Source organism: Oncorhynchus nerka, linkage group LG7 (genome assembly GCF_034236695.1).
Source record: "Oncorhynchus nerka isolate Pitt River linkage group LG7, Oner_Uvic_2.0, whole genome shotgun sequence".
NCBI lineage: Eukaryota > Metazoa > Chordata > Actinopteri > Salmoniformes > Salmonidae > Oncorhynchus > Oncorhynchus nerka.
Window position 1 is genome coordinate 38,835,108 of NC_088402.1, and position 14,995 is coordinate 38,850,102.

The following is a 14,995-nucleotide window of genomic DNA, read 5'->3' on the forward strand; positions in this document are numbered from 1 at the left end:
AGGGCAGTGTGAACGTACAATACAAGAGCAAAGACGGGGACAAAACGTTAAAAACATTTGCAGCGGTCAACAACATGTATTATAGCATAACGGAGTATAACAATTGAATGTGAGTTAAATCTCAGGGAAATGTGATATAATGTTCTCATATTGTGCTATTTCATGTGTGATCAATTGTTGTAGCTTGTAATCTTTGTTTGCTCTTTGTGTGCTTTCCCTTTTTTTAATCAAATGCTTTGTTGTGAATCACTTCCTATTAGTATTTTGGTTAGCAGTTATACATTTCCCTTTTGAGTGAAGCACTTTATCTGTATATTGCACTGATATATTGAGATTTTTTTAGTGGAGTTTATGTGTGCTATGTATTTATTATGTAACTGAATAGAATGTATAATTAGAGTATTTTTTTGTTATTTAAGTAGGCAAGACAGTTAAGAACAAATTCTTATTTACAATTTATAAGCCCTCTCTACCGATAACATTGTGCTTTGTTTCATTCTGGTATCTGTATTCTAATCCATGCGTAATACAACTATATACATACTGTATTACTCTCATAGTTTCTGTGTACGTCTGATTCATTTGATCAAAGTTTTGATTGAAGACAGATAACACCCGTGATGAGGGCGAATAGAATCGGATGCATGCTGGGGAGTAAGAGGATCGTGTAAAACCTCTCTGGGATATGTGGGACGGTAGCATCTCACTTGGCCAAAAGCCAAATAAATTCCTGTAAAAATCTAACTTTCATGAAATCACACATGTAAGATACCAAATTAAAGCTACACATGTTATGAATCCAGACAACATGTCAGATTTCAAAAAGGTTTTTCAGTGAAAGCAAACGATACTATTATCTGAGGATAGCACCATTGTAAACAAAAGAGAGAAAACATTTAAACCCTGCAGGTGCAACACAAAATGCAGAAATAAAAATATAAATCATGCCTTACCTTTTTGACAAGCTTCTTTTGTTGGCACTCCAATATGTCCCATAAACATCCCAAATGGTCCTTTTGTTTCGATTAATTCCGTCCATATATATCCAAAATGTCAATTTATTTGCCGCATTTGATCCAGAAAAACACTGGTTCCAACTTGCGCAACGTGACTACAAAATATCTCAAAAGTTACCTGTAAACTTCGCCAAAACATTTCAAACTACTTTTGAAAATACAACTTTAGGTATTTTTTAAAGTAAATAATTGATCAAATTGAAGACGGGATGATCTGTGTTCAATACAGGAAGAAAACAAACTGAAGCATGCTTTCTGGTCATGAGCCTCTATCAAACAGTACACATGAAGTGACCCTCGTTCAAGATGGCCGTACTTCTTCATTACACAAAGGAATAACCTCAACCAATTTCTAAAGACTGGTGACATTCAGTGGAAGCGGTAGGAATGGCAAGCAAGTCCCTTAGAAATCTGGATTCACAATGAAAACCCATTGAAAAGAGGGTGACCTCAAAAAACGGGGTTTCGCCTGCTACATAAGGTCTGTTATACTCACAGACATGATTCAAACAGTTTTAGAAACTTCAGAGTGTTTTCTATCCAAATCTACTAATACTATGCATATCTTATCTTCTGGGGATGAGTAGCAGGCAGTTGAATTTGGGAAAGATTTTCATCCAAAATTCCAAATGCTGCCCCCTATCCTAGAGAAGTTTTTAAAGGGGAATTTCACCTGGTGGGATCTGGGCTTTTATTTACATCATGTCTGAAGCATTTCTTGAACAGTGAGGGGGTGGGGTCTAAAAAATACATGTAGTCCTGCTTTGTGGCATTTCGTGAAGGCTATATGTTATACTGATCGGATTATACATTTTTACGGGTGTAGATATGGTTGTCCTTGTTCGATAAAGCCATTGTACGTCTTTCAATTATGTTCCTATCACTGGATTCATTGCTAAATATACAAGCAGACACATTTTACCCAGTCTCTGAAACACTACAACTTGGGATGGTCCTTGTTCTCTGTCCCCCAAGGCGGGCTTTTTTGAAAAGGAGGTGGACACTAACAACAATCCTTTGGGCACAACTGAAAGAACTGACCAGACGAAATGGCTTCAAGTGATTCCTCTCATCAACACATCTTGGACGATGGAACGTCTATTAGCTATATGGTGACATCCATGTTTCAATCGGAATATAGCGATGAGGATTCGAAACAAAGAGTTTAGATTTAGCTAACGTTAGTAGCTCAGCTACAGCCGATGCCAGCACCAAGAGGGCAGATGACAAATACGGTGCCTAGCTATTTATATAAGTAATTTTTCGTGCAAGCCACCTAGCTAACTTTAGTTTATCTACCAAACCCACATTGTGCACTGCTGGCTAGCATACAGTTACAGTGGGGGGAAATCAAATAATTTTACTGTTTGCCAACTTAGCTAACTAGCCTCAAGGTGTGTGTATTTTGGCCAACTTACCTTCACCCTGTGCATGCTGGTGGAATCAGATTCTGTATCACCTACAACCAGGGCTCTAAAATGTTTATAGTCCGTTAAAAAACTTTCAAAAATATGTCTGGGACGGTTCAAAACAGACTTTGGGACAGTTGCGAGACAATAGGCCAGAAAAGTGGTTCCATACTAAAATGTTTAACAGTGGTTCCATACTAAAATGTTTAAACACAAAGATGAGGCTGATAAAACAGATCACAACATTAAGCTTGATAAAATATGAATAATTCCCATTCCAAGGTCAACAATGTGTTCACTTGTCTCGGCCATATGTGTGAACATTCCAAAATGCTATTATGTGAGAACACCATTCTCAAACTCGCATCTGATGAGAGCGTTTTTTATAATGTGACAGTGATGGATATATATGTCTATGGTCAGATTTTGGCTGTACACTATTCATTACTTGATATTTGTTTATTGAACCTTTATTTAACTAGGCAAGTCAGTTAAGAACAAATTCTTATTTACAATGACGGCCTACCCCGGCCAAACCCTAACCCAGACGATGCTGGGCCAATTGTGCGGTGCCCTATGGGACTCCCAATCACGGTCAGTTGTGATACAGCCTAGAATCGAACCAGGGTCTGTAGTGACGACTCTAGCACTGAGATACAGTGCCATAGAACGCTGAAGCCACTCGGGAGCCCAAGGTTAGATAGGCTATGTAAAATGTCCAGGTTTCAAACAATGATATGCTTGGCTAGGCATCGTATATTAATTATTTAGGTTATGGAAATGTATAATATTGAAATATCATTCCAATGTTGGGTAAATAGGCCAATTAGAAGGCACATTTTAATCTCTCCCAGCCTGTCTGCGGGCCCGCCGGACAGGAGCTGAGGTTTTGTGTGCCGGGAGTTGCTGTGGTATTTACATTGTCTGTAGACTATGGCTACCTACTATGATATTCTAGAGAATATGTATCTCCCTGACCTGAACCAAACGCTCTGTAGGGGGTGCGAAATGGCGGCAGAGAAGTCTGGCGCAGGAGAGCAAAAATGGATTTACAACGGCGCAGTTTAATAAATAAAACCACTGTAAACAGAACAATAAATTAATGAGTAAACAAAACCCGTTACACACCAGCATAACGTGCACAAGCAATTCCGGACAAGGACATGGGGAGAACAGAGGGTTAAATACACAACATGTAATGATGGAATTGAAACCAGGTGTGGAGGAAGACAAGACAAAACAAATGGAAAATGAGAGGTGGATCGTCGATGGCTAGAAGACCGGTGACGTCGACTGCCGAACGCCGCCCGAACAAGGAGAGGGACCGACTTCGGCAGAAGTCGTGACACGCACAGTGTAAACTGTGCAAAGTATTTCTGCCTTGCGCTGCAACACTGCCTGGCTGGGGACTGTCCCTTACAAAAATGTACCATGGTACTACTATCGTACTTTCACTTATACCATGGTTTTAGCTTTGAAGTATGATGGTACTGCCATGCGCCTAAATAATGCCATGGTATGGTCTCATTTATAACCTGGTATAAAGGTTCTACAGCTGCACCATCGAGAGCATCTGGTTGCATCACCGCCTGGTATGGCAACTGCTCGGCATCTGACGATTTTTATGAATTGTTCAGCAGTCGAATGAATTGGCGGTAGAAACTGTTGAGGAACCTGTCCTAGATTTGGCGCTCTGGTACCGATTGCCTTGCGGTAGCAGAGAAAACAGTCTATGACTTGGGTGACTGGAGTCCGGTCAGGATGCTCTCGATGGTGCAGCTGTAGAACCTTTTGAGGAACTGGGGACTCATGACAAATCTTTTCAGTCTCCTGAGGAGGAAAAGTTTTGTCGTGCCTTCTTCACGACTGTCTTGGTATGTTTGGACCATGATAGTTTGTTGGTGATGTGGACACCAAGGAACTTGAAACTCTCGACCCGCTCCACTACAGCCCGTCGATGTTAATGGGGGCCTGATCGGACCACCTTTTCCCGTAGTCCACGATCACCTCCTTTGTCTTGCTCACATTGAGGGAGAGGTTGTTGTCTTGGCACCGCACTGACAGTTCTCTGACCTCCTCCCTATAGGCCGTCTCATCGTTGTCTGTGAACAGGCCTACCACTGTTGAGTCGTCAGCAAACGTAATGATGGTGTTGGAGTCATGTTTGGCTACGCAGTCGTGGGTGAACAGGGAATACAGGAGGGGACTAAGTACACACCATTGAGAGGCCCCAGTGTTAATATTCCCCATGTAATGTTAATGGGGAACCTGGCTGCATGTTATTAAAGTGTCATGTAAATGTATCATAATGCTCATTACAGACGTTCAGATTTATGGTATTTTTAAAATGACAAAACCTCTTCAGACTGTACTGTCTTTGGTACAGTAGCTACCGTTACTCAGTCAACCACAGGCAGCAGGGCAGGGGAAGGGAGGACTGACGACGAGGGAAAGTGGGGAGAGAGGAAGAACTCGTGGCCTGCCTGACCTACTACCATATATTTTCATGCGAAGAAACTGCACGATCAAGAACGTTAGTAGCTGGCTATAATTATTGTTGATGCATAGCATAGTTTGTGTTAGCATTAACGCTATATCTTACTGTTGGGGAAATGAATAGCTAATATGAATTGTTTCCAAACTGACCAACTAACGTTATCACTTGCGAGTTCTCTCTGGTTGGTTGTTGCACTACGCTAGCCAGCTAGCTCGGTTGCTGTACCAATGATACAAAACGCTCATTCCTTTATGGCTGCACTGTCTACAGGCCAATATTTTGTCGACTCGGCGTTTGTAGGAATCTAGTTAGATAGTAATTGTAGATAGCTAACGTTAGCTAGCTAAGTGGTTTGTTATTAGCTTGTTTTGTTACCCAGTCGGGCTAAGCTAGTTAACCAGCAAACGATAACGTTATGCTTCTTGGTCAAAATGCACACATACACTAATGAGTATGGGTCCTCGTGGCTCATGTTAGGAAATACTTGGCTGTCAAACGCACGGGTCTGATTACAAATTTAGACATTTGCGGCTGTTATTTCATTATTTTGTTTTGGATTTTTTTCAGCTCTGTTTTTGGTCCCCCAAAACGACTCTGGCCCGGGCCTCACTCAGTCCGCGGTCTTGAGTTGGGTAGCAGGGTGATTGAAGCACGTCTATCGGTGTCACAGCGCGTCTTTTCCACCAAGGAGGCAGTCATGGGCGACAGCAGAGGTAAGAAGGCCATCGGTATTTTCGAATGAAGTTCGCTAGCTGTCAATCCACGTTTACACTTTGTCTTTATGTTCCAGTGGTTAACTATACTAGTTAGCTAGTGCATTAACGATGCTTGCTAACTATTTGACTTGCCTAGTTAAATAAAACATTGGCTCAAGGCATAACAAGTTACTAAGTTACCTTACTGAATAGCTTAGTTAGCTATAGCTACCAGGATGCGCTCACAAACACACAAAAAACCCATATCACCCCAATTGTGTCTGATTATTTAGCATCTAATACACAATTATTGGTATATACTGCTTGAAAATAATGACTGCTAAATTGTGTAAATGTTCCTTTCAAGCCAGAATGTTGAATTAAATATATTTGAATATACCGGTTGTCTGTGGTAAGTCCTTCAGATGATCGACATTTAACAGGAAAGTATTGTTTACCCAACTGTTTAGAGTGCCGGTACTGAATGAGAAATGTCTATCAGCTGGCACATGCACAAAACCATGTAAACACCCGCTGACACAAGTATCAAATCTATTTATGTAGCCCTTCTTACATCAGCTGATATCTCAAAGTGCTGTACAGAAACCCAGCCTAAAACCCCAAACAGCAAGCAATGCAGGTGTAGAAGCATGGTGGCTAGGAAGAACTCCCTAGAAAGGCCAAAACCTAGGAAGAAACCTAGAGAAGAACCAGGCTATGAGGGGTGGCCAGTCCTCTTCTGGCTGTGCCGGGTGGAGATTATAACAGAACATGGCCAAGATGTTCAAATGTTTATAAATGACCAGCATGGTCAAATAATAATAATCACAGTGGTTGTCGAGGGTGCAACAGGTCAGCACCTCAGAAGTAAATGTCAGTTGGCTTTTCATAACCGATCATTGAGAGTATCTCTACTGCTCCTGCTGTCTCTAGAGAGTTGAAAACAGCAGGTCTGGGACAGGTAGCACATCCGGTGAACAGATCAGGGTTCCATCGCCGCAGGCAGAACAGTTGAAACTGGAGCAGCAGCACGGCCAGGTAGACCGGGGACAGCAAGGAGTCATCATGCCAGGTGGTCCTGAGGCATGGTCCTAGGGCTCAGGCCCCCCGAGAGAGGGAAAGAAAGCAAGAGAGAATTCGAGAGAGCACACTTAAATTCACACAGGACACTGGAGAAATACTCCAGATATAACAGACTGACCCTAGGCCCTCGACACATAAACTACTGCAGCATAAATACTGGAGGCTGAGACGGGAGGGGTCAGGAGACACACGTACATAATTGGGACCGTGTTCCCACCCATCCAGGACGTCTACTCAAAACAGTGCCTGAGGAAAGCCATCAGCATCAAGGACCACAGCCCCGAGCTGTTCACTCCCCTACCGTCGGGCAGACAGTATTGGAGTATGTCTGATATCAACGGGCTCCGAGACAGTTTCTTTCTACAAGCCTTGAGACTGCTGAACGGGATGGACCACCTGCACTGACTCGCCGCACACATGCACTCACACACAGATATCCACTCATACATCACAACTGCTGCTACCAGACTCTTATTACGAGTACTAAATACTGCGCAATTTAAACACTTGCCCCCAATCCTCCCTTCCCCTGAACACGTGGAAATAATGGACTATACATTGTGCCTTCCTGTATTAACTATTCTACTGAGCCTTTGACTTTGTATTCTTTTATTTTATTATTTCTTATTGTTGCATTGTCGAGACGGAACCTGCAAGTAAGCGTTTTAGTTGGAATGTGTACGCCTTACCTTACATAATACCAATAAAACTTGACTTCAGTAAGTATGCGGGCTTTGCATTCATGTACTTCCATCTTGTGCACATGCCTTCGGTCATGAGCAAACGTGTGCGCGTGATGCATGCATACGAACTGAAGTCATCAGGTATTTACATGGTTTTGCACGTGCCAGGTGATAATAGAAACTTCACTACGGGCGCTCTTAACAATAAACAATTACTTTCCAGTTGGTATTTTGTGTCGTATTTCGAACATCTGAAGGACCAACACCACAGACAACTGGTAGATTAAGTTCCAATGTAATTTAATTCAACATTCTGGCTTGTAAGGAACATTTACACAATTTTACAGTCATTAGTTTCAGGCTGTATATACCAATTAATTGTTTAAATACTAGATTAATCAAACTACTCTGCTTTATTCAACCTCCATTGGCTTCCTGTTCAATACAGGCCCTCAAGGGTGATGCACCTAAATACAAATGCCAACGTATAGAGAACTATTCTCCTGCACGCTCACTACGATTGTCAGACTCAAACAGGCTGGTCACACCAGCTACAAGCCTGTGCATCATGGGTGTCCTACACATGTCAAGGAGGCAGCTTCAACTTCCTTTTTTAAAACACAACTAAAGACCTACCTATTCGAGCTAGCATTTGATGTTTTATGATGGTGTAGGCCATCATTGTAAATAAGAATTTATTCTTAACTGACTTGCCTAGTTAAATAAAGGATACATAAATAAATACAAAATGAATTGCTTAATCTCTTGTTTTGTATTAGTAGGCAATGGTTTGATGTATTGTGATTTTCTTTCTGTACATTTTACTGTATTGTTGCTGAATTTAGTTTTCTAACAGTGCCTTCAAAAAGTACCCCACCTCCCCTTTACTTTTTCCACATTGTGTTACAGCCTGAATTTAAAATGTATTACATTTAGATTTTGTCACTGATCTACACATAATACCCTATGTCACAGTGGAATTTTGTTTTTCGAAATGTTTACAAATTAATAAAAAATGAAAAGCTGAAATGTCTTGTCAAGTATTCAACCCTTTTATTATGGCAAACCTAAATTAGTTCATGAGTAGAAAGGTGCTTAATAAGTTGCATAGACTCCATCTGTGTACAATAATAGTGTTTAACCTGATTTTTCAATGACTGCCCCATTGCTGTACCCCACACATACAATTATCTGTAAGGTCCCTCAGTCGAGCAGTGAATTTCAAGCACCGATTCAACTACAAAGACGAGGGACGTTTTCCAATGGTTTCCAATGAAGGGCACCTATTGGTAGGTGGGTAAAAAATAGAAGCAGACATTGAATATCCCTTCAAGCATTTATTAATTACACTTTGGACAGTGTGTCACTACAAAGACACAGTGAAAAAACGCTCAGGGATTTCACCATGAGGCCAATGGTGATTTTAAATCAGAGTTTAATGGCTGTGATAGGAGAAAACTGAGGATGGATCAACAACATTGTAGTTATTCCACAATACTAACAGAAATAACAGGGAAAAGGAAGCCTGTACAGAATAAAAATAATCCAAAACATGCATCCTGTTTGCAATAAAGCACTAAAGTAAAGACTGCAAAAAAGTTGTATTCAGGACACAAAGTTATGTACGGGGCAAATCAAACACATCACTGAGTACCACTCTTCATATTTTCAAGCATGGTGGTAGCTGCATCATTTTATAGGTATTCTTGTCACCGGCAAGGACTAGAGAGTTTTTTAGGGTAAAAAGAAATTGAATAAAGCAAAGCACAAGCAAAATCCTAGAGGAAAACCTGGTTCAATCTGTATTCCACCAGACACTTGGAGATACCTTAGTCATGGACTGTTCCCTCTGCTACCGCACGGCAAGCGGTACCGGAGCGCCAAGTCTAGGTCCAAAAGGCTTCTTAACAGCTTCTACCCCCAAGCCATAAGACTCATGGACAGCTAATCAAAGGGCTACCCAGACCCCTCTTTTACGCTGCTGCTACTCTCTATTATCTATGCATAGTCACTTTAACTCTACCTACATGTACATATTACCTTGAATAACCGGTGCCCCCCGCACATTGACTCTGTACCGGTACCCCTTGTATATAGCCTCGCTATTGTTATTTTACTGCGGTTGTTTAATTTTTTGCTACTTTTATTTGCTATTTATTATCTATTTTTTTAGTTCACTTTTTTTCTTAACTTCTTAAAAGCATTGTTGGTTAAGGGCTTGTATAAGCAAGCATTTCCCTATCAGGTCTAAACCTATTGAAATCGAGGCATGTGACAAATAAAGTTTGAATTGATTTAAACAATGTTATGTTACTTTCAGCAGAACAATTACCTAAAACACAAGGCCTAATATAGATTGGAGTTACTTACCAAGACGATATTGACTGATCTTGAGCGACCTAGATACAGTTTTGACTTAAATCTGCTTGGAAATCTATGGCCAGACTTAAATGGCAGTCTATCAGTGATCAACAACCGACTTGACAGAGCTTGAATATTTAAAAAAAAATTTTTTGTACAATCCAGGTGTGCAAAGATCTTCGATTTAGAAAGACTCACAGCTGTAATAGCTGCCAAAGGTTATTCTATCATGTATTGACTCGGGGTTGAATACTTATCTAATCAAGATATATCAAGATATATTTGTTTTATTTTCCATTGATTAAAAAAAGTTACTTTTTCTTCAACTTTGACATTACAGAGTATTTTGTGCAGATCGTTGACAAAAAAATGACAATTCAATTCATTTTTATCCCACTTTGTAACACAACACTGTGGAAAATGTCAAGGGGTCTGTATACTTGGTGATGGCACTGTATGTGCAATGAGCGTCGGAAATGCGCTTTACAAAATGTATTATTATTACTAGCTAGGTTTCCATCCAATTTGTGACAGATTTTCATGCAAATATTCTAAAATCTGCATAAAACAATACGTGCATTTTACACGCCAGAGATGTTTCCATTAAACTTCGTTTTTGTAGCTCAAAGCCTGTGCATGATGACGTAGTGCACATGAAAATAACTGCCGTCAAATTCCCATGTACAAGTAAAAAGTTAAATTGGTTTCGATCGCATTTTCAACTGATGGTTTTGTCACAAACCCTTATATAGCAAATGTGCCCTCTCTGGTCTTGGTACATACGCTCTAGCCAACAGCTCGCAGATACAGTACGGGTAGGCTACCTACAATGAGATTATTATGGATAAGAGCGACATTATTTGTATATATCAAACGGCAGCCAAGCATCGATCATCATGTCATCAGAATAAGACCCTCGATATTTATTCAAAAGGAGCATCAAACTCGTCATCACCTTGCACATTCACCACCCTGTGAATGTATTTCATCTGTAGCCTAATAAACTGCATGCTTTCCCGAGTTGTAGTGGGAAGACCACATTATATCTGCACACAAAAAGATCCCACCATGTTAAATGAACAAATTGTCTGTCGGCATTTTAAATTTGTAACAGCATTTCATGTTTCCATCAGCCGGTCATTACTTTTTTCTTGTCAGGTAATTCATCCGCATTAAATGGTTGGATGGAAACGTGGTTGTTGTTATTAATTATTGCTTATACATAATTATTCCCAGAGATATATAAGGCCTAGCTTCATTTCAGCTAAACCTAGGGTATGGCAAAGTGACATGGGAGGGGTTGGAGGGGGGTTATTATAAAGTTGAAGCTCATTTATTGTATTTCTACACTGTAAAAACTCCAAATGCAAAAAAAATATGATAATAAATTGACTCCAGCCATTATCACATTGGCTGCTGTAACTTCATTCACCTCAGTTGATAGGGAACTTAACATTCTACAACACGTGTCATATAGCAATTAGCTGCTAATTAGCTCAGCACCGGGTTAAAAAACTCTAGTTTCATGTCAAGTCAAACAGCAGTTAACTAGCCATCTACTGCCATCTTCACCTCCGCACTGTTTTGAGAGAAGTTGCACTGTTTAATGCAGAGCTGCATCTATGCGCTGTCCTAAAGCCAGCCAGCCGGGCAAACAGCCTTCCTGCCATGCTCTGAGCCATCCACCAGCCAGCTGGGCAAGCAGACTTCCCGCCCTGCTCTGAGCCGTCTGCATGGTCCTGAAGCCAGCCAACCGGTCAGTCAAAAAGCAAGCCGTGGGCCTCCTGGGTGGCGCAGCGGTCTAAGGCACTGCAGTGCTAGATGCGTCACTACAGATCCGTGTTTGATCCCGGGCTGTGTCGCAGCCGGCCGCGACCGGGAGACCTATGAGGCCCAGCGTCGTCCGGGTTAGGGGAGTGTTTGGCCGGCTGGGATGTCCTTGTCCCATCTCGCTCGGCCTGGTGCATGCACGCTGATTTCGGTCGCCAAATGTACGGAGGAGACGTATTGGTGCAGCTGGCTTCTGAGTTAAGCAAGCATGTGTCAAGAAGCAGTGCGGCTTGGCGGGGTCGTGTTTCGGAAGACGCATGGCTTTCGACCTTCGCCTCTCCGGAGTCCGTACAGGAGTTGCAGCGATGGGACAAGACTGTATATTGGATATCACGAAATTGGGGAGAAAAGGGTGTAAAAGTACCAAAAAGAAAAAGCCAGCCGAGATCTATCGCTCAGATTTCTTTCTTTAAAAATGTAACATTAACTTAATTTAAAACAGTTCTGTAAGAATGAGGTTTGTGCAGTCTGCCTAATACATTATCACAGCATATTGACTATATGCCTGGCCTAATACATTATCACAGCATATTGACTATATGCCTGGCCTGCCAATATTGTCCTTCTCAGACCATATTATATTTCAAAACTCGATCTTTGATAACAAAATAGATCAGTTGGTGTAGCACCTGTGAGCCACAGTTGAGCCAAAATTGAAATGATTCGCAAATAATTAGCTTTTTTATTTTACTGGATTGATGGTACCACTCATCTGATGGTCATGGTGCTTTCAAGACAACTGGGAACTCGACTGAGAACTGGGAACTTTTTTTCCCTGAGTTCCCAGTTGTCTTGAACGCACGGAAGTCTGAGATTTCCGAGTTGCCAGTTGTATTGAACATGGCATTAGTCTCAGCAGAGGAAGGGAGAGAGCAGCAGTCCCTGCTCTCTCCTTTTTTGCGGAGCTCCTATCACATCCAGCCGTGATTGGGAGTCCCATAGGGCGGCGCACAATTGGCACAACGTAGTCCGGGTATGGCCGAGGTAGGCCGTCGTTGTGAATAAGAATTTGTTCTTAGCTGACTTGCCTGGTTAAATAAAGGTGAGACTGACCAGAGAGAGGGGATATCATCTTCCACCTAATGGCTAAACTTGAGTCGCACCTCATCTTCCTTCTGCACAAATTCATGTTGTTCCCCAATGACCAGAAAAAGTGAAATATTTATTAATATTAAAATAGACATACGGGAGCCACTAATAATAATAAAAATGCAGGGTTATTCCTATACTAAAGGGCTGAAGAGAAAACACAGTGCGGAACTGAGTGCCCTTGAATCTGAAATCTCTGAGCTAGAGAGAACCTACCAAAGAGGCCCGACTAAAGATATATATAGGCTTTTGGTAAATAAAAAACTGAAATATAATATTCTGAACACATATCAAGCTGAGAGGGCCATCAATAAATCAAAACAGCATTATTACAAGCTTGGAGAGAAAGCTCACAAAGTATTGGCATGGCAACTGAAAGCAGAGGAAAGTAAGAGGACGATTAATGCTATAGAAACTCTTACTAATGAGATATCTTTCGACCCTACTGAAATTAATAATACTTTTAAAAAATACTATGAAGACCTCTACACTTCCCAATCAAGCAATCAGAGATAGACTCCTTTTTCTCCTCTCTCAACCTCCAATGCCTGTCAGAGGAAGACAGAGAGCGCCTGAGTGAACACTTCTCAGTTCCTGAATTGTTGGAGGCCATTAAATCCTTACCTTCTAATACATCTCCTGGGGAGGATGGCTTCCCTCCAGAGTTCTATAACAAATTTAGGGAGCTGTTGGTCACCTATCTTATGGAGGTACTTTAAAAAGCTTGGGAAGACAACCGCTTTCCAGAGTCTTTCTCTCAAGCAGTGATTACTGTAATCCACAAGAAAGGGAAAAACCCGCTAAAGTGCGCCTCCTATAGAACAATCTCTCTCCTTAACACGGATTGTAAACTGGTCAACAAGATGCTATCTAAGAGAATGGAGTCATGTCTTCCCCTGTTGGTCAACCCAGATCAGACTGGCTTCATAATTAATAGATTGTCCTCCAATAATCTCAGAAGGTTCTTTGATATAATTCACCTTGCTAACAAAAACAAAATACCTAGTGTCGCAGTCTCCCTCGACGCTGAAAAGGCCTTTGATAGGGTTGAATGGCCATACCTCTTTCGCGTCTTGGAAAAGTTTGGTTTAGGTACCGTGTTTGTAAATTTGATAAAATCACTCTACAAAATCTCCTAAAGCTAGGATTGCTACCAATGGGATTACTTCCTCCTCTTTCCCTCTTTATAGGGGGAACAGACAAGGTTGCCCAACTAGCCCCCACCTCTTTGCCCTCGCCATCAAACCGTTGGCTGAGGCTATTAGAACGTGCCCTGACATACATGGCTTAGAGGTGGGCCCCCATACCCATAAATCATCACTCTTTGCGGATGATCTTATTTCTAACAAACCCAGAACATTCCCTCTTTCACTTGCAGATCCTACTACAGTGTTATAGTTCTTTCTCTGGATATAAGGTCAGTTTTGATAAAAAGCGAAATCTTACCGTTGTCTGTCTTTGACCATCATACCATCAAGCACAAGTTTCCTTTTAGATGGTCGCCTATGGGCTTCACATATTTGGGCATAATGGTGGATGGTAATCTGAACAACCTCTATAAACTCAATCTGGCCAGTTTATTGCAAAAGGTGGAAGGTGACCTTTGTAAATGGATGGACTTGCCGCTCACTCTACTGGGTAGAATCAATGTAGTTAAAATGAATGTTCTGCCCAGATTTCTATATTTGTTTCAATCTCTCCCTATCCCTGTTCCCGCAGCATTCTTTTCCTCTCTCGACAAGCTGACCAGACGGTTTATCTGGCACGGCAAAACCCCTAGGGTTGGCCTGGATAAACTGACACTTGAATTACGGTCAAGGGGGCTTAAACCTCCCCAATTTTAGAATGTACTACTGGGCTGCAAAGTCTAGGCTCAGAGGTTTGACAATGGTCCCTCTCCCTCATGGTTGAACATTGAAAAGTTTGAGGTAAATGATGACACTGGGGCAGAATTGTTTTACAAATGGGACAGAAAATCTGTAAAAATCATCCCAGACAACTATACATTCTGTCCTGTCATGGTGCAAACTGCATGAGCTGTTCAGACGAGGGGGATTCCTTTCCCCTAAAACCCCTTTATGGAACAATATTGATCCCTATATTTTTCCAGAATAGTAACTTTAGACCATGGTCTGATAAGGGGATCACTCTTCTGGAACATTGTTACGAGAAGGGAGTTCTTATGTCTTTTGATCAGCTGAAACAGAAATACCACTTGCCTAACAGGGACTTCTTTAGCTACCTACAACTACGAAACTTTATTAAGGGGACTCTGAAGGGACAATGGAACCTACCTAAGATGTCACCTATTGAACAACTCTGCCACGCAAGA

At 41.5% G+C, this 14,995-nt stretch overlaps 1 protein-coding gene across 4 annotated transcripts in view; it reads left to right on the forward strand.

The window, feature by feature from the left end:
* Nucleotides 1–4,840: 4,840 nt before the first annotated feature.
* The window catches only part of LOC115131606 (retinoic acid receptor RXR-beta-A-like), a 34,727-nt gene continuing 24,572 nt past the window's right edge, over nucleotides 4,841–14,995 (forward strand). For 2 of the 4 annotated variants that reach the window (XM_029663438.2, XM_029663440.2), the window contains exons 1-2: nucleotides 4,841–4,958; nucleotides 5,490–5,635. In XM_029663438.2, the coding sequence (XP_029519298.1) occupies nucleotides 5,620–5,635 (16 nt within the window). In that variant the 5' untranslated portion in view covers nucleotides 4,841–4,958; nucleotides 5,490–5,619. The remainder of the gene's footprint in view (nucleotides 4,959–5,489; nucleotides 5,636–14,995) is intronic. The other 2 variants (XM_029663439.2, XM_029663441.2) reach the window with 1 other exon arrangement.